Genomic DNA, 26,338 nt, shown 5'->3' with positions numbered 1-26,338 from the left:
GAAATGCAAAACGAAATTAAGCAGCTTTACCAACGCATGGATGAAATGTCCATCCAATCGGATTGTCTCCTATGGTTGGAGACCAAGGATCACCTGCACACCTCGTGCAAGCAAGTATAAAAGGTTGTCTGCCATGCTGCTTTGGCACTCTGGAGTTTGATTAAAGAGACTAAGGTCACACCAGTTTGCGCTTACAGCATACAGTCTTGTGGAGTTATTCTGAACATAACAAAAGCCACATAGCAACATGCAACTTTGTCAAAAAAACAATTGGAGTCCTAAAGCAGCGGTTCGGATGCCTGGACCATTCTGGTGGCTGCCTGCAGTACCACCCTGACCAGGTCGCTGAGTTTATTGTGGTGTGTAGCATACTGCATAACCTAACTGTAAGGAGAGGACAACTAATGCCAGATGGGGCTGCAGGCCCACCTACAGAAGGAGGGGAGATGGAAGAGCCAGTTGGCAAGGAGGCTGATGAGGATCTAGGGGAGGCCAATCAGCCTGGCGATCTATATATGGTCCCACCCCTCCTCCCCTCCCCTCCCGAAGACCAGTACCCAGTGGCAGTTACACGGTTGCTAAGCTGTTGCGTCAGCAGCTCATTTATAAACGCTTTTCCTGAGCTTACATTGTGGATAGTCACATTTACATTTACAGTTAAGGTTAAGCAAAAGTTGCATTTGCGTTGAGTTATGTTTTTTGTCTTGCCTGCACAGGCCTGGCATTTGCATTAATGCATTTGTTATAATAGAATGCACAACAAATGCAGAACAATCATTAAATGTTATGCTTAACATAACTATAAGAGAAAGCACAACAATTGTTAAACTCAATAAAAATGTTATTTAACACAACGAATTTTTTAAATTTTTCTTTCAATGTACTCTTTTCCCTCCCCCCCCCCCCCCCCCAGCACTCCCTCACCCCAAACAACAATGAACTTAAAAAAAATTTAACATTGATATTAGAAAAAACAACCCCCCTCCCTACCTGCCACCACATTTCCCTCCAGGTCCTTTACCACCCCATATCTTAACACCACCTGCCCTTTTTATCGCCGCAGACCGAGACGAAGCTGGCGGGCAACAGCAAGACTTCCTGCCATGGTGGAGGTGTCGGAGTGGATGGCGAATCATGTTATTCGTCTTCCAAGTCTAGAGGAACTGTATCCTCCGTACTCACTTGAATGCTAGGGGTTCCACTTTTGAACCAACACGATGCCTTGGGGTGCAGCGCCGTGTCCAGCCAGCAACACATGCCGAAAGGCATTGGTTGCGACGGTCTGTTCGTGCTAATTCTGTTTATTTTGCTGTATATTTTGGGTTTTTTTTGTGTTCATCAAATTGGGAGATTAAACATTTTTACATTTTTGTCCTCCTGTCATGCCTGGGTTGATTTTTTTTTTTGGTTTGATGGCTGTCTTTCACAGTTGGTAATGCAGCTTACCAGCACTGACAGCTTCCCAGCCAGGTACACAATCCCAGTTTAGGAATTGCCTTCCTGAGTTATTCAGCGCACAGTGACGTTGGCTGGTAAACCATCAAAGGTGCCTTCGAGTTGTGTGAATCTGCCTAGCTGAGGTGTTCAGTTACCAAGTCTGCCACAGTGTTGACCTGGTTGCAGGCTCCCATCACCCGGCATGTCATCCTGGAGCCAATTGACCCCAAAGAGGCCCTGCTTACCTCTGCCCATCCCATTCAAGTTGCCCATTATATAACTGACAAGTGTGTGTTTGAGCCCTCGCCTAGATGTACAGTAGGTGCCAGGAACTCCGAGGATGTATCATGATGAGGGGTATAACTCACTTTAATATGAGTGCATGGCCACCATCCTCTTGCGCATATATGGACACACATCATACCCCATCCAATGGTGTTTTCAACATTTGAAGATCCAGAGCTTCAACAGCAATTGCTTGCTATTCTGCAGCCCAGTCATGGTATATACTGAACCCTGGGCATATGAAATAAAAACAGAAAATGCTGGAAAAACTCAGCAGGTCAGGAAGCATCTGTGGCGAAAGAAACCAAGTGAACATTTCTACTCGATGATCTTTCATCGGAACCTGGACATATGAATATGTATTCACATTCTCAGATTCCAGTTTCCTTCCAGTAGCTGTTGTCCCAAGTCTTTCTTGTTAGCTATATGATGGACATCTGCCTTCATTGAGATGGAAGGACCAATGGATGACCACTTGTATCATGCCAGTCATCTCAATGTTCTCAAGATCGGGTACAACAAGAGTTACTTGTCGCCTGCAGTTTAATTCATATTCTCTGGTAATGGGCTTTGGCAAAGAGATTAGAAGGTTGCTTTTATTTAATTTTATATCTCTTTTCAACGATGACGAAGTTCCGAGGAAGATTAAACTTGTGGCATTGAAAATGTCCAAACAATTCTTCTTCATGGTTTGGAGCTCCTAAGCATGCAGTAATCGAGCTTCCTTCTGTCCATGTATGAGATTCAGCTGTTGAGTGGGTTTGTGACACAAAATGGAAACCTTTTCAGGGAGGGAGAGCTCTGGGCAACATCAATCTGCTGCACAGAACCCTGGAGGGAGAAAGTGTCTCATGGAAAGGAAACCGCAGTGGCAGGCAGGGAATGGGGGTTGCCGGGATGGGGCTGGTGGGAGAGGAGGTAAAAATTCCTGGTTCTTATGCAGCATGGTCAGATGCAGTATTAAGCATCATCTGCTCTGTCCCAACAATGTACATTAATGTACAATCTCAAAAACCAATTATGTCAATTTTTCCATTTCCTACATGAGTTATTTTTACTGACAAACCACTTAGACGTTGTAATGTGCATTCGGCTCTTGTCACTGAAGAATCAATTTGAGAATGTGCAGATGGGATTCTGTTGTGTGTCTGCACACTGCAGGTAACCCAGTATAAAAAGGAACTCATAGCTTCTTGTCCTCACTCAGGAGCTGCAAATAAAGGACTACAGGTCTACACAGTTTAAGTATCATACCCTGCCTCGTGGAGTCATTACTAAAGGTGCCTACATACACTACAGATTTCACCTCGGGCCTTGAGAGTTTTATCCAATTGACTTTGGCTAAATTTCAACGTCGGGCAGAGAGCTCTTTATTCTACATGTATGTCCATCTGTGACTTGCTGTTTCTGAAATCTGCCCCCTCAAACATTCTGTTTAATACAACTCTTCTTACCTAGACTTCAGTTATCAGTATTTTACCTAAATGTTATTGGTGACCACTGATGCTTAATGTTCCTAATGAAATGCTTCATCTATATTTTTTTTCCTGTGTCTGTTTGTCATTTTCTTTTAATTGCAGCCTGGGCATCTCACATGACCAACTCCCCTACATTGATTGTAATGGTGGGACTGCCTGCTCGAGGAAAGACCTATGTTTCCAAGAAACTCACTCGCTATCTCAACTGGATTGGCGTCCCCACTAAAGGTAAGTCATAATGTCATCAACTATAATGCCGATTTTGTTCTCGAGTATTATTGTGATTGTAATGTAATACATTTGATCCAACCAAATGACAGGAGCAGCAAACTTGAGCACACTATTTGTGTCAAACCTAATATCAAATTCAGTCATATTGTGGTCATTATATGCAAGATAGAATCATAGAAAAATTATGACACAAGGAGGCCATTCGGCCCATCGTGTCCGTGCTGGTTGATGGAGCTATCCAGCCTAATCCCACCTTCCAGCACTAGGTCTGTAGCCCTGTAGATTATGGCTCTTTAAGTGCACATCCAAGTACTTTTTAAATGCAATGAGGGCTTCTGCCTCTACCACCCTTTCAGGCCGTGAGTTCCAGACTGCCACCACCCTCTGGATGAAGAAATGTTTCCTCATCTCCCCTCTAATCCTTCTACCAACTACTTTAAATCTATGCCGCCTGGTTATTGACCCCTCTGCTAAGGGAAATAGGTCCTTTCTATCTAAGTTCCTCATAATTTTATACACCTCAATTAAATCTCCCCTCAGCCTCCTCTGTTCCAAGGAAAACAACCCCAGCCTATACAATCTTTCCTCATAGCTAAAGTTTTCCAGTCCAGGCAACATCCTTGTAAATATCCTCTGCAATCGCTCTAGTGCAATCACATCCTTCCTGTCATGTGGTGACCAGAACTGCACACAGTACTCAAGCTGAGGCCTAACTAGTGTCGTATACAGTTCTAGCATAACTTGCCTGCCTTGGCTAATAAAGGAAAGCATTCTCTCTGCTTTTTAACTACCGATATCAGATGTTCCCTTACTGTCAAATTGTTAACTACTTCTGGTTCGTTACTCATCACTAAATCTGGTATGACCGATCCCTTTGTCTACTATAAAACATAGTGTTCTGGAAATAAAATTAATACAAACAAACTTAATATGTGGTAAGAGTGCAGCTATAGGTGTGGCAGGGACCTGCGATGGCTTGTAGCTGCTCACTTAATGGGAAATGTACTGAGGGGCCACGCAGAGGTGAGAGTGATGCCTAAATAAGGAGTGTGTGACATAACCGGAACCTTAATACAGGTGCAATGTCAAAAATCCGGACTCCGGACCGATCGGTGGTAGGGTCGTCCGGAATCCGGACCCGCTGACCTTGGGGCCCCGCCGCTGCCCTTACCTCGTCGCTTGTCTTGCCGCCGCTGCCCTTACCACGGGGCCTGGCCGATGGCCCGCCTGAACAGCTCATGCACGGCTAGGGCTCCACCTCGGCAGGGACACTTTCTCCTCTCTCTTTCCCCTCTCTTTCCCCCCCCCCCCCCCCCCTCCGATGTTCCCGAACCTGGGATCAGGTGTTTCCGGATTCATGACGTCAGAAAGACGATCGAAAGCCCGGAATCCGGAACGGCCTTGGTCCTGAGGGTTCTGGATTCTCGACATTGCACCTGTATACTACAGATTCCTTGAACTAGAAAAGGGAGGAGCAAGCATTCCAGGAGACAGGATTGAATAATTGGAATCCCCCTTAAAGCAAATCCAGCTCTGCATATCCAGTTTCTTTATTACTTATACCTTTTCCTTTGACTTGCAGTTTTCAATCTGGGTCAGTATCGCCGTGAAGCTGTGAAATCGTACAAGTCATTCGAATTTTTCCGTCATGACAATGAAGAAGCTATGAAAATCAGAAAGTAAACGCATTTTGTCAGTCTGTGCTGAGTACAATATGTTTAATAATTTGCCCAAATGGTTAAGTAGGTAACTAGTATAGAAGCAAGGTTAGTAATGTGCTGTTGAAGTAATCTTATTTTTCCACTCGGCAATTCTCTTCCCCTCTGCCCCCCCGTACCCCTGCCCATCTGTTCTGAAGACCTATAGTTTCATGGTCGCAGCTGGCATTTGGGTACTGTGCCCATGTGACGGTTATTCATATGTAAACTTCAGGCTATTCAGCTCCTGGGTTCATCACAACTGAGCTCAATCCTGTCCTCGTCTGACGTCCACCCATACATTTCCAGCTATCAGAAGCAGGAATCCTGATCGGCTTTACCCTCCCTAATCCAGCGGCATGGAATCTGTCAACAACTTGCATTTATATAGGTGGTTAACATATAAAATTGTTCCAAGGTGCTTCACAGAAGTATTAAGAAAATGGGTGCCAAGCCAAAGAATGAGAGATTAGGAGGCATGACCAAAAGCTTGGTCAAAGAAATGGATTTCAGGGAGGGTCTTAAAGGGCATCAAAGGTGGAAGTTGAGTAAATTAACAGTTGCAGTGGCGAATGCAGGGCCAATGGCTAGTCAGTTTAGAGTTTGAGAATGCAATTGTAAGCAACTTGGGGGAAGGGGAAGGAGAAAAGTTTTGCCTTGCTCAAACTAAGCATCAAACCTGGAATCTTACTGATCTGTTAGGCCCAGTACTTACTGGGTAAACTTATTGAGCCATTGAGGAAGTGAAGTAACATTTTTATTGGAATTGTGTAGGAACTATATTTCGTAACAGATTTTTCATGTGGTGAATTTCACATCTGAGGAAGCAATGAGAGAGGAAGGAAAGGAGCTGGTTTGAATTGTTCGTAGCCCCCCACTGGCTATTTCCAGAAATGTATTATCAAGACCCGTGAACAAGCCACTATCTTTCATTTCAGTTGAAGGTAGTTACATGATGGAGCACAAAAAAGGGGGGTAAAGAAAAAAGATGTATAATTGCTGAATTCACATGGGGAACAATAATGACAAATAATGAGTTTGTCAGAATATTAAGAAAAATTACCAACTAATTCCTAAATATTTGAACTCGGGCAGAAAGCTCACTGTTTATTAACAAAGTATATAGTACACAGAACTGTCCTTATTAAAAAGATTCAAAATGGCTGTTGTGTGGAGTAATATGCAAGTTGCGTACTGTTTCTTCACAAATATTTTATTCTGTGCACATGGAGTTGGGAAATGTTTAAAAAGGATGGTGTGCCTGATTTGAAAAATGTAGTGAGACTGTAGACAGTTATTTTTACCAGCTGAAAAAAATGGCTTAGTCTGCATCCATTTGAAATCCAATTGTTACACTCATTTTAAGATTGTACAGGACTAGACTGATGGGGCTCTTACCAAATCTGTACAACACCGAGTTCAGTAATGTTGTGGGACAATATATAGCCTTCTAGGTAGCAGCTACAGAGGATTTCTGCAATAACTTGGACTCCAAGATAGAAAATTCATGGCAGCAATGAAGGATGAAGAGAGAGCATCATGAGCACTATAGAGTACACTGCATATGACCCCCTCAGCGTGCTCAGTGCTATAGAGTTCCTGTGCTTTTATTGTGTCTCTTCCACCTGTGGAGCTGCACAGATAATTTGACATTGCATGAAGTTACAAATCAAAATTAAACTGGCTACCTGACCAAAATCTAAGCTCAACCATGCTGAACTATTTGTTTGGTTATTAATTTGCCCGTAGAGAGTGCGCCTTAGAAGCATTGAAGGATTTGAAAACCTACCTCACAGATGAACATGGACAGATTGCAGTAAGTTGATTTATTTTAATGTTATAATTCTATCCACACTCTTATCAGACTCAATTCTTTCAGTGTTTTACATGCTTACCCTATGTGATTGTTGCTTTTCTTATTATTTATAGCATTTGACCTTTTTCACATTCAGCGATTAAAAGTAAAAGCTTTTTCATTGAAACATGAAAGGATTTTCCTGCTACAGTTCCCAGTAATATACAGGTTTATAATTGGGACTTAGCAAATCCTAATAAATGAATTAATTTGGTGCTTTATTTCTATTGAACTGTACATATTGCTATAATAGCTATACCAATACCATTAAGTTGTGTAGACCACAAAATTGTCATGCAATGAGAAATTAATGCTACAAAATGTAATCTCTTTGGAAAAACTAGTGCCAAAGGGGATGGTTGATAAAGGGATCTCATCCGTTCAATATGTTTATCCATTAACTCTCAATCCTTTGCTCCGGCACTTTCATTTTATTCTGTTTCATTATGAATAAAGTTAACACATGGACATTAAACAGCTTTTGTTATTCCCTCCCTTTTTTCCCCTCAGATGACTCTCCACCACTACTCCAATTTGCCATGCTTTCCCCTGTGGTCTGTGATGCTGTTTTTGTGGTGTCATTGAGAGTCTGTGATTAGCCGATGGGCGATCTGGTTCTGCGACCTTGCACTGTCAGCCAGTTTTTCCTCACGACTGAAATGCACCCCTGTCCTTCAATACAGTGCTAAGTCTAGCAGCCCAGCCATCTGCCATGCAATGAGGCTACTGACCTAAAGTGACGGTTTAACAAAGAGTTGGAAATCCAGTGCTCCCCATCTGGAGGTATGGGGTTGCTACTGAATACTGTTGAGTTGTTATTTCATTTACAAAGGGTCACATTCTTTAGTAGCATTGGGAGTTCATTATTTGTGTTTATTGGACTCTTGATTTATGTGCAAATTTAAATTTAGAGCCAATTTCTTTTTTTTTCTCCATCCAGGTATTTGATGCAACTAACACAACCAGAGAGAGGAGGGATTTAATTTTGGATTTTGCACGTGATGGTGAATTTAAGGTCAGAGTTTATCTTAACAATCATTTTGACTATTAAGTCTTGATAAGTGAATGAGTTTTTGTCTCAATTTATCCATTTTGTACAACATGTTACTTAACTTTTTTTATTTTTATTTATTCTTAACAACTTAGTTAAAGTAACAACTGAATGAAAACAACTTGCATTTTGAAAAATCTTCCAGCATGGCCAGAATTATGTATGCTGTTGTGGAGTAGAAGGTTCTTTGTGAATTACTAATGAATTAAAACCTATTTACCATAAGATTTTATATATCCAATATGAATTATCTGTAACTGCTATCAGCTACGGCAAGTTAAAGTTCCTGTATTGATTGCAGAGCTTGCTGTTTTTCTAGTATTGTAATGGGATACGTATGCTGTACATTTTTTTAAAATGATATGCACAAAGGTGTTTTAAAGAAGTTTGAAATAAAAGTAGCTACAGTAATCAAATATTTCCCTTTTTTTTGACCGCTTGCATTTATTATCTGGGATATTCATTGTATGTGATCATGCAACAGATTATTGGGTATTGGGGTGATCTTAGTTGACTATTTCACTAAGGCAGAATGACTGTTTGTTCCCAGGTGTTTTTTGTTGAATCTGTTTGTGATGATCCAGATGTCATTGCTGCAAATATAAAGGTAGGTGCTCGCATCTATTACCTACAACCCAGAGCTTTCTCCCAAATAAGATCTAGCAAACCATTTTCTTGTAAAGAGATATTCCATCATTCCCAGCTACAATAGCAGATAACTAGGCAGCCACTAATGTCACTGTGAAATGGTCACCAGAAGGTTCAGAAGACAATTTTCCCTCTGATTTGTGTGTTCTTTCCTCTCTCCCTGTGAGGAAGAGCTTGACCTCTGCTTGCCTTTTCTGCATACTGGCACAGCTGATATTGCGCACATGGTATGTGGAGGATGCTGGGCACAAATCCATGTCCTTCTCCATAGCACAGTGCTTTGGGCCTGCATGGCTATCTTTATCATGCTGAGTATCAGCAGGTTATTTAGTCTTGTGGAATATGAAATTCTACTTTTTGATGGTAAATATAAATCGGTTTACTCTATATTTTTTTTTTAAAAAGCATTTTTTTAATTCTGAAGTAAATGTGGAATCTGAGTAGGGGGGAAACCATGTCTTGTAAACCTTGGTCACATGGTACCTCCTGAAACTTTTGCATAGGACAATGGTCTGCCTCCAGGGAATCCTGCATTGTATGCTTTAACACTAAACAGTACTCTTGCAGTGTTAGCACACAACCTTTTCTACCCTTGTTTTTATTTAAAGATGAAGGAACGTCTGGAGGGGTTATTTTGTTTCCAATTCTTTCCCCTTCTTAAAGAAAAAAATAATTCCGAATAGTGTTCTTTCTACTACATTACTCTGCTGTTATCAATTAAAATAGTATCCCAAAGTAGCTCCACTGGAAATAGTAGGAGAACAACTTCAAACTACCCTAATAACCGCTATTTCCCCCCCCCCTCCCCCCGACTTGTAGCCTGAAGTCCAGAGTCCCTGGAGCAGCTCGCGTGTTAGTTTAAATACAACTATGCCTGTTTGCAGTGGAACTGCTCTGGGATACACAGATAAGTAGCAGAGGTAACTAAGTGGCCTAGCTGGAGGGAGCCTGATCTCACTCTAGGAGGATCTCCGTGGCAGCAATAAAGTTTTTTTTTAATTTAGAAAAATGTTGCTGATATTTTATTTATTTTTTTCTACAAAGGAAAGAAAGGTACAGCAAAGCCAAAAGTTCCCCCACACCCCCAAATGTTCTGTATTATGTCTGAATGGTGCTGTCTTATTCTAAATCCGAGCTTATGGGCTCAATTTTCCCCAGTTATCTGCGTAGTTCTTTTGGCGTGCGCCGTGTTTTTTTGGCGTAAATTTAAAATATCCAAGTTTCCCCAAAGTTTCTGCGCCAGCATAACTCAGTTAGTTACGATTTTTTTCGGTTAGTATTTTTTTGCGTCAAAGGGGACATAACCTGATATCTGCACCAGTTTTTCACATTTAAGCAAGTTTGGCCAACTTACATTTTTCCGAGGACAGTGTGTGTGACCCCTCTCAAAAAAACCTTCTGGGCACTTAAGAAAAACCAGCGCACATTAAAAATCGGCGCAGAAAGACACCATTGTTTTTATGCGAAGTTTTGGAGAGAGTCAAGAAGACAAAGAAGCTTAGTGTTTTCAAAGTCAAAAGGGAGAAAATGGAAGTCTAATACAATTCTTTAATTTTAGATTTTTTTCAAAGTACCACCGCACCACCAAACGTCTCCTCACCGGGCTCGAGGGTCAGAGAGTCGGCCGACAGAATTTTTCCCTCACCCGGACACGGGCTACGGGCTCGGCTTCAAAAGAAACCCGGGGGAGGGTGGGTGTGTGTGGAAGCTGAACTGAAGGGATGAGAACCCTTAGACTATACAGCAACTTCAAAAGAAGCCCAGGGGGGGAAGGGTGGACGCCGAGCCCCTGTGTCCGGGCGAGGGAGCGATTCTGCCGGCCGGCCCGAGAGCCCGGTAAGGAGAATTTTGGTCGTTGGTGGGGTGGTACTTTGGAAAAAAAATCTAAAATTAAAGAATTGAATTAGACTTCGTTGCCCCAAATGTCTTCATTGAATGCCTAGCTTCCCGCTCTAAGCAAGCCTATTGCAGATGCGCAGACCAGGGTGTGGTCCATACTAGGGCATCAACCTTGGGGGGTAGAGAGAGAGAGAGAGAGAGAAAAGAAGGTTTGAGTCCCTTGTTCTGCTGTTTTGAGCTTCTTGTAAAGCTACAATTTAACTATGGGGCAATATTGACACTGGCATACCTCGTGCAAGCCTTTTGCATGATGGTGCTGCGGAGGAGACGATTGATTCGACATCATCGCATGAGGAACCTCGGCAGGAGGCCTTACCCACATTGGGTATATCGAGACGAGCGTTCATACCTGCACCTGAGTGATGCAGACTGTGTGAGAAGGCTGCGTTTTCGCAAAGAAATTGTAACTGAGATCTGAGAGTTAGTACAAGCCGACCTGCGCCCTAGAAGCATCAGAAGGACTGCTTTGTCAGTTGAAGTAAAGCTTACAGCTGCACTTTCATTTTATGCATCTGGATCATTCCAGGCCACAACTGGGGATATGTGCTCCATTTCTCAACAATGCAACACATATCTGCATTCAGCAGGTGACTGCTGCACTATATGCCCGGAGGAATGATTACATAAAGTTCCCCATGACTGCCCAGGCAATGCATGACAGGGCAGCGGGCTTCTCCAGGATTGCTGGCTTCCCAAAGGTACAGGGCTGCATTGATTGTACCCACATCGCCTTGCGAGCACCTTTGGAGGATTCCAAGATGTACAGGAACAGAAAAGGCTTCCACTCCAATAATGTGCAGCTCATCTGTGACGACGTACATTGCATCATGTCAGTTGATGCTAGATACCCTGGGAGCACCCATGATGCGTTCATCCTAAGCGAAAACACTATATCTGCCATGTTTCAGCAGCAGCCAGAAGGGCAGAGCTGGCTGCAGGGGGACAAAGGATACGGCCTCGCCACCTGGCTTATGATGCCCCTACGCGTAACCCAGACCGAAGATGACCGGGAATACAACATGTCACACATTGCGAAGCGCAGCATCATAGAGAGGACCATTGGCATCTTGAAGCAGCGTTTCTGCTGATGCCTGGACCATTCCGGAGGCTACTTGCAATACTCCCCTGAGATTGTGGTCAGTTCACTGTTGTATGCTGCATAACTTAGCCAAGATGAGGCAGCAGCAGCTGGTAGTAGAAGACCCACCTGAGGTGAGAGTGGCTGATGATGAGGAGAAGCACACAGGTGACGAGGAGGAGGAGGAGGAAGCCATGCAACTACCTGAACCTGGAGCACGATGGCAGAGGAGGGCGGACGGGCCATCAAGTCCTTTTAACGATTGCTCGAGCCTTGCACCAGCAGCTCATGCATGAACACTTTGCTGCTTGAATGCTCAGCGGCAACTATTCCAAATGGATCATGTTTCCTGTTTGGACCTGTTCCGTAATGTTGTGTTGTGTTAATGGAACAAATAATGGAAATGATTCTTCTTTAGTTTAAAAAGTTGTGTTGTTAAGTTATGCAGCATGCAGCACACGACAGTGAACTGACTGACAATCTCATTGCCATCATCTGAACCACATCTGTTAGATCCTGCATCTCAGGAGAGCGCAGTCGAGCCCTGCTTCCCCTTCTTACCCTGTGCATGGCTCGCTGCATCCTACTGGGACCCACAGTCTCAGACAGTGGAGCCCTGGGTGTGGCTCGCTGCACCCCAGTGGAACCTGCAGCCTCGGACTGTGCGAAACCATGGAATGTCCCAACACTCGTACCACTCAGGAAAGGGGCTGGCACCTCGATGGGCAGCACCTGCACCTCCAGAGTGAATAGAAGAGTGGGGGCTTCATCCTCCCCCTGCCCCACCTCCTCATCCCCTTGTTCTTGGTCTGGAAGGTGGGATTGTAAGATTTCTCCTCTTCAGGCTCGTCTGCGTCTGGAATTTCTTCTGCATCGGCTTCAGCCTCGTCAGGATTGGCCTCAAGTTCTGCAAAATATAACAGAACAGACGAACGGTTAGCAGCAGAGGAGGGGGCAGGGTGGGTGGCATGAATAGGCTCGCACAGCACAGGCAGCGCACTCATTTGAAGGACCATGATGAATGATAGCACATTGCATCAACTGAAGTGTAGCTGACGGAGACATCCCCATGAACCGAAGCATGGCTAGCCTGCTCAGTACTTGACTTTTAGCAAAGCCAGACTGTGGAATTTGCAGGACTTTACCCTCTCCCTCGTGTGTTGGCCCAACTTGTGCAGTGGTGGTTGCTTTTCTCCAGGCAGGACCCATCAAAGCAGCGACCCTCTTCCAAGTGTGTCAGTGAATGTAGATTTGCCGGGCCTCCTCTTGTTCGAGTTCTTTCTCTTTTGTTGTGTGCCACCTTCCTCTGCAAAGATGAAAATGTAACTTTTTAAGAGAGTGTGGCGTTCTGCTGGGTGGGTCATACAGATGGTCACATTAACAATTACAATCCCAGTGAATAAATGAAAATATTACTTGCATTTACTACTTGATCAAGGTCCTGCCATTTTTTGCACTGGCCTCCAGACCTCGGGGTGGTCAACATTACACAGTAATCTTCTGCAAGTTGGTTCCAGCGTTTCTTCTTTTCCTTTGGTGAAACTTTTGTGTGACCTCAGCTCAGGCCATCTGGCCTCAATTACAGTAACTAGTGCCTCCACTTCATCCTGTGAGCAATTCTTGGTCCTTGAGCCGCGTTGCATATTGCAGCTCCAACTTTTCCACTGAGAATTAAAGTGCTCACACGCAACTGGCTCTTTAAAAATGGTCGAATGCAGACCAGGAGGTGGTACTGGGCATGTGCGTCCATAGCAGTCACGTAAAAAAAGTTTTTTTTCCGTGCATGTGCAGAAGGGGTTGGGGAGTGGGAAGGGGCGCAGCGTTTTTTCAGTGCAGTCATTAGGCTCCACCTTAGGTTAAAGGGCAGGCTGCACAGTGCCAAGTTGCTGTAAGGGCGGAGAGAATGTTCACTAGTGGGAACAGGTATTTTTATTCCGCTGTCTATGTCCCAAGTTACGTTTTTGGAGTAGTCTGGGTCAAAAAAAACAGGCGTAACTCTTGAAATGCGCCAAAAAACGGCATTGGGGAAAACTGAGCCCAATGACTTGGTTTTGCTCAGATTACCTATCCTATCCGATTGTACAGCCATTTGGTGCCATCTTGGGTAATGTCAACCTAAAGATTTATTGATGTAACCACTTTGCTTCTCTGGCAGAATGTATGAGTTAAGAAACCGATGCATGATTTATTCCTGGTTGTATATCTAAGCAGTGTCTGGCATAGCTTATGTAAGACCTTTCACATATTATGTACAGGAGGTGAAGGTTTCAAGCCCAGACTATGCAGAGTGTGAAGAAGACCGTATTATGGATGATTTCCTCAAACGAATTGCATGTTATACAGTCACCTACGAACCACTGGATCCTGATGATTATGACAAGTAAGGGTTTTAAAATGGGCATCAAATTGTCATCAGTGACTAAAATAATGATTAGCTTATTGTTTAATTGACAGATCAACCCACCTTTTCTACTACCATTCGCCAGCTGAATTTACAGCGTGATACAGATTGGAAAACTAGATGACTGAAATATGTTTTTAAAAATAGTGCTGCTATAATGCTAAATATGAGAATTTTATTTTGAATTTAAAGCAATGTTGAGTATGAAGCAGGTTGCTATAATTATATTGCATCAATGAAGTCTGGTCATTAATCTAGTTCTGATTTATTTCTTGTTTCGCTTGTTTTACCTGGAGAAATTGAAAATGAAAACTATTATTTGGACCGTCATACTGACTGTTTCTTTTGTTAATGTTTAACGACTATGATTATGCTTTTTTAACTTTAGGGATTTATCCTTCATTAAGGTAATTAATGTTGGTCGACGGTTTCTAGTGAACAGAGTCCAGGATTACATTCAGAGCAAAATAGTTTATTACTTGATGAATATTCATGTCTATCCACGTACTATCTACCTGACCCGGCATGGAGAGAGTGAATACAACAATTGTGGGAGGATTGGCGGTGATTCAGGGTTATCTTCTCAAGGGAAAAAGGTACTGAAGGGCCTTGCAGTGCAAAGTTCTGATTCGCCTAATACAGTGCTATTTGCACCAAAATCCTAAATGTGTGCATGCATTGCAGACAGTACAAATCTTTCCCCATTGTGTTCCTTTTGCAATCTTAAGAGGTTGGATCTATAGCCAACTTGCATCGAAAACTTGTAAATCAGCAATCATGTTGGCTTTTTGCAAGCTAAAAAACTATCTGGGGTCAGTAAAATAAAAACAAAATGCTGGAAATGCTCAGCAGGTGGAGAGAGAGAAACAGAGTTAACGTTTCAGGTCAGTGACCTTTCATCAGAACTATTTCCAGCATTTTCTGTTCTTATTTCAGATTTCCAGCATCCGCAGCATTTTGCTTTTGTATTAGTTTTTTTAAAAAAAAAGCTCAGTTAGATTAATCAGGTTGCAAGTAAAGTTCAAGAACTGATTGGCATTGTATTTGAAGAATTTGTGAAATGGATCTTACTGATTTAGTAAGTAGCTACGTTAACTAATACATCACTTTTTTTTTTAAAGTACGCCGATGCCTTGCGCCACTTTGTTGAAGAGCAGAAAATTCCAGACCTGAAGGTTTGGACTAGTCAGCTGAGGCGAACAATCCAAACAGCAGAGGCCCTGTGTGTTCCTTATGAACAGTGGAAAATCCTCAATGAGATTGATGCAGTGAGTACAAAGAAATAATGTAACTGTTCAAATCATTTTATTATTTTTTCCTTTTTAATATATATGGAATTAAAAGGAAAATTGATTATAACTACAGTTGTATCTGTTCCTAAATGCCCTTTTATTTCTTAAACTATCTATTTCAGTAGCATTTTTCCTCCACTTTCCTGTCCTTCATTTTAAGAAAAACAATTGCATGTTACCAAAATATGATTACAAAATCAATTTAATATTTATCTTTCCATCTTGGAAACTGAGAATTCTGTTGTGTTCTATAGTTCTGTGTGGAAATTTGTAAATAAGTGTGCTTAACCTCACTTTCAAGGGCGTTTGTGAAGAGATGACTTACAGTGAAATTCAGGACCAATACCCAGACGAATTTGCTCTGCGAGACCAGGACAAGTACCATTACCGTTACCCAGGAGGAGAGGTATGGGAGCAGGGATTTTGATGTTTTCTGTATTCAATAATTTTTGTGGAAAAGTAAGTCAGAGTAAAAAGGGTTATAAAATCAGTTTAGCTCTGATCAGTGGATTCATATCCCTTCAAGAATGGATTAACAAACATGATTGAAGTCTTTTTTTTGCTAACACCTTGCTGGGTCGCAGAAATCATGCAGCATCTGCAGTTGGTCGCAACTGAAAAATGAATATTTTACAAATTTAACAAACAGCATAGCAACTACAGCAATGAATATTGTACGAGAATGTGATGGTTTTTTTTCATCACCGGTCATGAATGTAATGCCATACATTCCCCACCACTCAAACCGTCCACAGCCAGCTATATTGGGCAAATAGCACCAACCATTTGTCGCTACCATGGGCGTCAATTACAAAAGCACCACATTAAGCACGCCAGCTATTTCAGGCAGTTCAAGCAGCTGTTTGCACACTATCTCTTTACAATCCCGGTCACAAATTTCAGGCTGTGTTTTATTGGTTTAAAATTTACATTTAAAATTTAACTCTCCCTCTGACTGTAATGGGAACTGTCTGTACTAATGTCCTGTGACGCAGCGCCAGGATCTCCACCATTGGGTAAATCAACCCTGGCATTGAAGTTTTCGCACAGGCTTGAGAAACTCTGACTCCGAAGCAAAATGTCGTGCTTGCAAATGAGCTTAACATGTTAACATGCCTAAACTTTTGGTGGTTACAGTTATAGGGCTCAAAAGATTGAGGCAATGTGAAATTGATTTCAATGAAGCAGATAAATGTTGGATAATTTAACATAGATGAGAAAAGTTAAAGATTCCCCTCCACTGTCGTTGACGGGGCCCGTCCCATTTCCCGCACTTCTTCCTCAACACTTCCCCTCCCTCCCAGAAACATGATAGGGTCCCCCTTTGTCTTCACCAACCACCCCACCAGCCTCCACATTCAATGATTATCCTCTGCCACTTCTGCCAACTCCAGCCACCACCAAATACTTCTCCCCCTCGACTCCCCATTCAGCGACACCCTGACTCACTCTGCCATCACCCCCAACACCTCGCCTTCCCATGGCACCTTCCCGTGCAAGCGTAAGAGATGCAATACCTGATCTTTTCCTCCTCCCTTCCCACCATCCACGGCCCCAAAACAGACCTTCCATATGAAACAGCGTTTACTTGTACTTTTGATTTAGTATACTGTATTCACTGCTCACGGTGCATTCTCTACATTGGGGAGACCGAACGCCGATTGGGTGATTGCTTTGCTGAACACATTCGTTCAGTCCGTAAGCGGGACCCTGAGCGTCCGGTCACCTGTCATTTTAATTCCCTGCTCCACTCCTATTCTGACCTCTCTGTCCTCGGTCTCCTACACTGTTCTAATGAAACTCAACATAAGCTCGAGGAATAGTTATCTCATTTATCGATAAGGCAGTTTACAACCTTCCGGACTCAACATTGAGTTCAACAATTTCAGATTATAACCACTGCGCTCATTTTTCAGACAACAGGTGCTGGTAATGGTTCTGCTGCTGCCATTTAAAGCTCCTCTAGATCCATGTTTTGTTCCTTGACTTGTTCCTTATCTCCACCCCCTTTTGCCGTGCACCATCTTCCCTTTTGTCATTTAATCTCTCTTGCCTTCCACCCTATCACAGGCCTTCCCTTTTGTTCTTTCCTCCCCTCCTCCCATCCCTTCTTTCCCCCCTTCCTCCCATCCCTTCTTTCCCTGCCTCTGTACTTGCTTATAAATTGTTACATCTGAAACTATTTCCAATTCTGATGAAAGGTCATCGACCTGAAATGTTAACTCTCTTTCTCGCTGCAGATGCGGCCTCACTTGCTGAGTATTTCCAGCACTTTCTGCTTTTAATACAATTCAATAGATCAGTTCTGAAACTCTGTCACTAGGTGGCACTGTAAGCACACGGGTTGGATTAAAATCGCACAGCAAGTCGGTCGACACCTTTCTTTTTATAACAAGCACTTGAGAATGGAGAAATTAAATCAGCTTATTCATTTTTAATAAATACAAATTGTACAATGTTTGTATTTGATAAATATGGTCTTATTTAACAAATACATTTTCATACGCAATTCAACAGGCCCTTGGGTATTGTGATAGTTTCAATGTTAAAATTAAGATTTGCTTTTTTCCCAGTCTGCAACTTGTTACAATACAGTATTAACTTCTGTCTTATATTCGACGTAGGTCCACAGAGCTGCTAAGCAACTGATGAGGTTGAATTCTGTTGTTTTCATGTTTTTGTAATTGATGCAGTAAAATTAAAAGCTGCATTAGTTTAAAAAATAACTTGTTGATCTCCCATGTTGTTGCTCATATGGAGTTGAGGCCAAGTGTAGTTTTCAGGTGATGCGAAGTTAGATGCTGGGGACAATTAGTCCAGACTACACAGGTGTAATTCAGTCTCCATTTTAAAGTCATACAATATGTGCTTATTTTTTTTCCATTATAAATTCCTGCAATGCCTCTATTGGCAAGAGCATGTAATTGCTGCATGATAAATTTATATGAGGAATCTCCATTATAAATGTGGACATTTGAATTTATAAGACATAAGATTTTTTAATACATTAAATAGATATGTGTTCACTCATGAAAAATTACATACTGCATTTCGATTTTAGTCTAGCGACTAACTTGATTATAACAACAACAGCTTGTATTTATATAGCGCCTTTAACATAGTGAAACTTTCCAAGGCGCTTCACAGAAGTATTATGAGATTAAAAATTTGACATCGAGCTGCAGAGGAGAAATTAGGGCAGGTTGGTCAAGGAGCGTCTTGAAGGAGGAAAGAGAGGCAGAGTGGTTTAGGCAGCGATTTCGAGAGCTTAGGGCCCAGGCAACAGAAGGCACAGCCACCAATGGTTGAGTGATCATAATCAGCGATGCGCAAGAGGGCAGATTTAGAGGAGCGCAGGCATCTGTTGGGGGGTGGGGGGGGGGCGTAGGTTGTGAGACTGGAGGAGATTACTGAGGTAGGGAGGGGCGAACACAGGGGTGATGGGTGAGCGGGACTTGGTGCGAGTTAGGACACGGGCAGCCGAGTTTTGGATCACTAGTTTACGTCGGTAGAATGTGGGAGGCCAGCCAGGTGTGCATTGGACTAGTCAAGTCTAGAGCTAACAAAGGAGGGCTTCAGCGGTGGATGAGTTGAGGTGAGAGCGGAGATGGGCGATGTTACGGGGGTGGAAATAGGCAGTGTTAGTTATCCTGCGGACATGTGGTCGAAAACTTATTTCAGGGTCAAATATCACATCAAGGTTGCGAACAGTCTGGTTCAGCCTCAGACAGAAGTTGAGAATGTATTAATGAAACTGGGGCACTGTTGTTCACAAAGTTCACCAATAGTCCAGAAGAACGTTGTCTTCCCCTCACTGTACCATGACACTTTTCTGCAGTGCTCCAGTATTAGTGGGTGACTGTATTGTGGAAATGAGCCCAGTCAGTGAGAATGAGCTGGTTTGGCTTAAGTAGCAGCAATTGTACAATGTCTGGTTGCTATGTTTTGTTCTGTGATATATTTTAGTAGATTAATTAAGAAAAATAGGTTAGATATTATTGCTGTAATTGTTAGACACATTGCATTTTTGTTATGTTATCTAAATAATTCCCAAGGCACTTTCTAAAGTATTTTTTTGTGGGTTTACATTTTTCTCAATTCAAAAAGTATATATTTGAAAAGAAGTGCTGCAATATAGTCCATTTAGTAACCTACCTGCTTGTGTTCAGTCCTACCAGGATTTGGTCCAACGGGTGGAGCCTGTCATCATGGAGTTAGAGAGACAAGGGAACGTTCTTGTTATTGCGCACCAGGCTGTCATGAGGTGCCTCATCGCTTACTTTATGGATAAGGGAGCAGGTACAACAATAAGAAAGTGAATAGTACTACATACTTCTTATGGCTTCTCGTTTCCCATCTTCACTTTTGTTTTCTGCCTAGTTCTCTTGATGGCACTGACTCGCCCGGAGCTATAATTCCTTGAATACCAACTGGCCTGGGCAGTAAGCATTAGCTGCTACTGTACAGTGAAGATTTGGTGCTGAACTCGATCCTGTTCTCGTGTATATTCCAACAGGATTCACACAGCAATAAGGAATTGGAACCTTGATTAATTGCCCCCCCCCCTTCCCTGAGGCCAACTGCTGTATTCCTATCACCACCCTGACTCAGATCAGCTCCTGTTATTTACTTTCTTTCCACCATTTTCCTCGCCTCTCCTGAGGCATTGACTCTTTGCTGGAGTATAGTTTCACAGTTACTCTGTTGACTTGACAAAGTGACCATTATTCATGAGCCTCACCACCACCTTTGATGCCCTACTCCCGATTAAAATGATTACTCTCTCCCAAGCTGGCTGTTCCCCCTGGTACAGCCCTCATCTTTGCTCCCTCAAGTCCAAAGGGCGCAGACTTGAATGGATGTGGCGGAAAGCTGGTTTAGCCATTCACCCCCAGATCTGGCTCAAACACACGAAACATTATCGGATTCTACTCTTGTCTACAAAAACTGCTCACTATTCCAGGATCGTTCTGGAATGCAAAAATAACCCCCGGCTACACTTCTCTACTGCTAACCGTCTCCTTAAACCTCTCTCCCCTGTCTCCACCACATTCACCTCCAACAACAAGTGTGAGGAGCTCATGGACTACTTTGTCTCAAAGATTGAGACCATCCGATCAGCTGCCTCTGCCACTTCCCTTCCTTCAGCTCGCCCACAGGGCCAAACTTCATCTGAGGCTTCTACCTGCCCTAGACCTAAACTCATATCTTTCTCCAGTTTCTCTTTGATCTCCCCTCTTGACCTCTCTAAGCTCATCTTGTCCACGAGACCCACTTCCTGCTCCCTTGACGCTATTCCCACTAAATTGTTGACCACCCACCTTCCTTGTTTGGCTCGCATGTTAGCCGACATTGTTAACATAGAAACATAGAAAATAGGTGCAGGAGTAGGCCATTCGGCCCGTCGAGCCTGCACCACCATTCAATATGATCATGGCTGATCATGCAACTTCAGTACCCCATTCCTGCTTTCTCTCCATACCCCTTGATCCCTTTAGCCGTAAGGGCCACATCTAACTCCCTTTTGAATATATCGAACGAACTGGCCTCAACAACTTTCTGTGGTAGAGAATTCCACAGGTTCACAATTCTCTGAGTGAAGAAGTTTCTCCTCATCCCGGTCCTAAATGACCTACCCCTTATCCTTACACCGTGACCCCTGATTCTGGACTTCCCCAACAATGGGAACATTCTTCCTGCATCTAATGGTTCTCTCTCCTCCGGTACTAATCCCCTCTCCTTCAAATCTGCTGTCATCACCCCTCTCAAAAAAAAAAACCCTTGACCCCACTTTGCTTGCTAGCTATCGCCCCATCTCCAACCTCCCCTTCCTGTCCAAAGTACTTGAACGTGTTGTCGCCTCCCAAATCCGTGACCACCTTTCTCTAAATTCAATGTTTGAACCCCTTCAATCTGGTTTTCGCCCTGCCACAGTACCGAAACGGCTCTCATTAATGTCACAAATGGCATCCTTTATGACTGTGACAAAGGTAAACTCCCTCTGTTGTCCTTCTGGACCTGTCTGCAGCCTTCGACACAGTTCACCACTCCATCCTCCTCCAACGCCTCTCCATCATTGTCCACTGCACTCGCCTGGTTCCATTCTTATCTATCTAATCATAGCCAGAAAATCTCCTGCAATGGCTTCTCTTCCCACTCCCGCATCACGCCCCCTCGTGTCACCCAAGGATCTGTACTTGGCCCCCTCCTATTTCTCATCTATGTGCTGCCCCTTGGCGATATCATCCAAAAGCACGGAGTCAGTTTCCACATGTATGCTGACGACACCAAGCTCTACCTCTCCACCATTTCTCTCGACCCCTACTTGGTATGTAAATTGTCAGACTTCCAGAATTGGTTCAGCAGAAATTTTCTCCAATTAAATATTGGGAAGACCGTAGCCATTATCTTTGATTCTCGTCACAAACTGCATTCCCTAACCACTGACTCCAACCCTTTCCCTGGCACCAATCTGAGGGTGAACGGACTGTTCGCAACCTCGGCGTCATACTTGACCCTGAAATGAGTTTCTGGCCACATAACTAAAACCGCCTTTTTTTCACCTCCGTAACATTGCCCGCCTCCACCCCTGCCTCAGCTCTTCTACTGCTGAAGCCCTCATCCATGCCTTTATTACTTCTAGACTTGACAACTCCAATTCATTCCTGACTGGCCTCCCACATTCCACACTATGTAAACTTGAGGTCATCCAAAACTCAGCTGCTCATGTCCTACCTCACACCAAGTCACTATCACCCATCACCCCTGTGCTTTCTGACCTACATTGGCTCCTGGTTAAACAACACCTCAATTTCAAAATTCTCATCCTTGTTTACAAATCATTCCATGGCCTTGCCCCTCCCTATCTCTGTAATCTTTTTCAGCCTCACAACCCCACAAGATGTCTGCACTCCTCAAATTCTGCCCTCTTGAACATCCCTCATTATAACTGCTCAACCATCGGTGGCCGTGCCTTCAGCTGCTGGGGCCCAAAGCTCTGGAACTCCGTCCCCAAACACCTCCAATCTCTCTACCTCTCTTTCCTCCTTTAAGACGCTCCTTAAAACGACCTCTTTAACCAAGCTTTTGGTCATCTGCCTTAATTTCTTCTTTTGTGTCTCGGTGTCAAATTTATCTGTTTTGTCTTCACTGCTGTGAAGCGCCTTGGGACGCTTTACTACGTTAAAGGCGCTATATAAATAAACAAAGTAACTATTTGTACTGCACTTTTCTTTGACAGAGGGCATCCGTCCAGCCCCCCCCCCGTACTGCACCTTTTTGACCGACAGGCGACAAGCCCTGCCCCTGTCAGGCTCCGCCCCCCCCCAGCCCAAATCATTCCCTCCACGTGGTGCCGAGAAGCAGGACCTGAGGCCCGAGACGCCGCTGATTCCCTCGCCAACTCGCAGGACTTGATCCCTCTCCCCCCCCCGCCCCCCTCCAGGACTCGTTCACTCGTTGACTCGCTTGGCCCCGGCTCACTTCCTCACCGACTCGCAGGACTCGCTCCCTCGGGTGTGGGCCCGAGAGCGGCCGCCAGGGATCCGATAGCGGCGATCCTGGGCCCGATAGCGAGAGGCGCTGTGGGGGGGATTTAGAGGGGAAAGGGAGGGTGTGGGGGGGTTAGAGGGGAAAAAGAGGGAGTGGGGCGGGGGGTTAGAGGGGAAAAAGAGGGTGTGAGGGGGGCTAGGGGGAAAAAGAGGGTGTGGAGGGGTTTGAGGGGAAAAAGAGGGTGTGGGGGGGGTTTGAGGGGGAAAAAGAGGGGGTGGGGGGGTTAGAGGGGAAAAAGAGGGGGTGGGGGGGGTTAGAGGGGGAAAAGCGGGGGTGGGGGGGTTAGAGGGGAAAAAGCGGGTGTGGGGGGGGGTTAGAGGGGGAAAAAGAGGGTGTGGGGGGGGGTTAGAGGGGAAAAAGAGGGTGTGGGGGGGTTAGAGGGGAAAAAGAGGGTGTGGGGGGGGGTTAGAGGGGAAAAAGAGGGTGTGGGGGGGGGTTAGAGGGGAAAAAGAGGGTGTGGGGGGGGGTTAGAGGGGAAAAAGAGGGTGTGGGGGGGGTTAGAGGGGAAAAAGAGGGTGTGGGGGGGGGGTTAGAGGGGAAAAAGAGGGTGTGGGGGGGGGTTAGAGGGGAAAAAGAGGGTGTGGGGGGGGGAAGAGGGGAAAGAGAGGGTGGGGGGGAAGAGAGGGTGGGGGGGAAGAGAGGGTAGGGGGACGAAGAGGGGAAAGAGAGGGTGGGGGAGAGGGGGTGAGGGGCGGGGGGGAGAAAGAGGGGGTGAGGAGCGACGGGGGGAGAAAGAGGGGGTGAGGGGCGGGAGAGGGGAAAGAGAGGCGATTTGGGGGGGGGCGGGGCGAGGTGGGGTGCGGGGGAGGAGAGAGGCGGAGGGGCAGAGGAGAGAGAGAGAGAGAGACTGGGGGGGAGAGACACCAGGGGGGGTGGGGGATTGGAGGGGAGAGGGAACTCGGGAAAGACGGATCATGTTCTTCCAACCCCCTACAAGGGATAACGTTGGAGTGGATGATATCCAGAAGTCACGACACTCACTAATCACTTCATACCCAATAAACCTGTTAACAATCCATACACAATGCCTCATCCATGGTGAGGGGGGGCGGGAAGGGGGTGGTGGGGGAAGGATGCACTTGGACTGGGTTAAGGCACTTCGGCTGGGGCAGGCATATACTTGGATTAGGGTAAGGCCCTATGGCTGGGGGAGGGATGTACTTGGACTGTGGTATGGGACTTTGGCTGGCCCTTGCTGTTTTCTATCCCCTGTCGCTTCAGAATATCGAAGTGGATCGAGTTACAATTTGCAATGTCAGCAAGACCTTGGGATGGGCAGTTCCTGTGAAACTTCAGGGTGTGGCTTATCCTCCAAGGGGACCAATCAGAAACAAAGGGGGCAGCATTTTGGCAGTACAAATAAACGCATCAATAAATAAAAGTTGTTGAGCTTGGACAATGAGCGTCAATAACAACTTATCTGACCACAGGTGGCATCATTTTCACCAAAGTCTGCAGAGATGGCTGTTCCAGCAGAGATTACTGAATAGCAATCAGAAATGGCGCTGAGGTCAGTTGTAGTTCCCAACTGCTGTCACAGCTGACGCAACGCAGACAGTGGATTGTACCTGGATTTCCTGGTTTCCATAGCTCAGCTACTCACTGGATAAATTTGCTGAGCTCTACTGCATTTTAAAAGACTTGAAATCGGAATTTGTTTATTTACACAAGTTTTCCTTATCAAGCTGAGCAAGATTACATGGCCTTCAATTTGCCAACAACCTAAATGTGCACAAATAAAATAGTGAGCAACTACACTGAAGTGAATTCCTGAAGATTTAATATTTCTAATGTGGGAAGAAAAATCCAAACCACTATTTTAGCATTCACTCATATTTGAGTAGATCAAACATATTCAATCCTTTTAAAGGGCAATATGCCCAACTAAATTGCCCGGTAATCCTAAATGCTATAAAGGGAGAGCGGTTCCAGGACATATACTGGGAGAGAACTTTAACTTGCTGCCCGGGTATTGCGGATTGAATGCCTATCATAGAAACTCCTGATATTGATTTCTATAACAAGTGGTCAATACAACATCAGTATCTCTTATAACCTTGGTTATCTTGTTTTATGTTTTAGAATTATGGAAGCCAGGAAGCAGACATTTTCTGTAATTTTTTTTTCACCATCTGACATCAAGTACTGTTCCAGGGGACTGTGTGTAGTATGATCAGTTAGCGCACATCTTTTTCATCTCCGGGAGGCAGTTCTAAATCTAGTCAAACCGATGGAATAAATAGCAACTATAAGGGTCTTATGTGAAAATTTTAGTGTCTTAACAGTTCTTATTGGGCATAAAACCAATGGCAAAAAAAATGCCTACACGATTCAATACAAATTAGAAGAAAAATAACAATCCCATTTAGAAGCCATAGAATAGCTGCTGTGGGAAGGGGGAAAAAAGTGGCACTGATTTACAGGTATTTTTGAGGTTGGGGTTGAAATACATGGTTGAACCACCATGAGGCCGTACAAAATCCTATCTTTGAATGCGAGTTGCTGACAGAGTGACAGAAATAGAAAGTGTACCAATCCCCAGCACTAAAGTCCCTAACATTGCTAAAATAATCTTTTTGTTTAATAGGAGACAGAGTTTTAATGATAGAAATGAGTAATGCTTGTTAGAATTCAGTTTCCCATGTGTGGTGACAGTGGAACAGAGATTATAGTGAACAAGATCGGCTCTCTTTAGTGACTTAACATTTTCTGGTTTATTTTGTTACAGACGAATTGCCATATCTGCAGTGTCCTCTACACACAGTCTTAAAACTAACGCCTGTTGCCTATGGTCAGTAATCACACATTTCACTATTATTAACAGTGAGCACAAGGAAAGGCCAATCAGATGCTGAACTTGTTAAATTTGATACATTTGTATTATTCTAGGATAACTTTTCTTAACTAATTATACATTAAAAGTCCAACATCTTGAGGGGTGAAGCGACATTTGAACCGAAACATAAAATGTTATAAGATGCTAATACTTTCCAGATTGCAGGAAATACAAGTGGAAGCATTTCATCAGGTGAATGATATTGTGTCTAAGGGTTATGTGTATTTTTCAATTAAATACCCTTTAAACAGAGGAGAGGGTGTGCCCATCAACCACATCGTGACTTTACATTAATTTGCTTACTGCTGTCCTTTTTTGTTTTTCCTGCTTTCAAACAAATATCCCTGAAACAAAGTATTTGAACCATGCGAACCATAGTTTTTTATGTCTGTCTGGTCCAAAATTGGGTCAGTCATCCTTGTTTTATATTTTAATGTAGATTATTATTTTCACAGGCATGAAATTTGCATGGTGTTTTGTACAGTACAGCTATGCATGTACAATAATTACTGATAAATGGCTTGTGCTGTGCATAAGTGAGGCGTGGCCACATTGAGGGGGCTGGGGTGGTGGTAAAGTTTGCCGGAACTCAAATTTCT

At 43.9% G+C, this 26,338-nt stretch overlaps 1 protein-coding gene across 2 annotated transcripts in view; it reads left to right on the top strand.

Annotated features, from left to right (window-relative positions):
* The window catches only part of LOC139227893 (6-phosphofructo-2-kinase/fructose-2,6-bisphosphatase 2-like), a 91,681-nt gene that overhangs the window by 28,750 nt on the left and 36,593 nt on the right, over positions 1–26,338 (top strand). For both annotated transcript variants that reach the window (XM_070859025.1, XM_070859026.1), the window contains exons 2-12: positions 3,303–3,428; positions 5,014–5,110; positions 6,878–6,944; positions 7,924–7,998; positions 8,585–8,641; positions 13,915–14,039; positions 14,449–14,656; positions 15,182–15,328; positions 15,654–15,758; positions 19,522–19,651; positions 25,632–25,694. In XM_070859025.1, the coding sequence (XP_070715126.1) occupies positions 3,303–3,428; positions 5,014–5,110; positions 6,878–6,944; positions 7,924–7,998; positions 8,585–8,641; positions 13,915–14,039; positions 14,449–14,656; positions 15,182–15,328; positions 15,654–15,758; positions 19,522–19,651; positions 25,632–25,694 (1,200 nt within the window). The remainder of the gene's footprint in view (positions 1–3,302; positions 3,429–5,013; positions 5,111–6,877; positions 6,945–7,923; positions 7,999–8,584; positions 8,642–13,914; positions 14,040–14,448; positions 14,657–15,181; positions 15,329–15,653; positions 15,759–19,521; positions 19,652–25,631; positions 25,695–26,338) is intronic.

Source organism: Pristiophorus japonicus, chromosome 17, assembly GCF_044704955.1.
Source record: "Pristiophorus japonicus isolate sPriJap1 chromosome 17, sPriJap1.hap1, whole genome shotgun sequence".
Classification (NCBI taxonomy): domain Eukaryota; kingdom Metazoa; phylum Chordata; class Chondrichthyes; family Pristiophoridae; genus Pristiophorus; species Pristiophorus japonicus.
The sequence above is the reverse complement of the archived record's forward strand: the minus strand, read 5'-3'. Positions and strand labels throughout refer to the sequence as shown.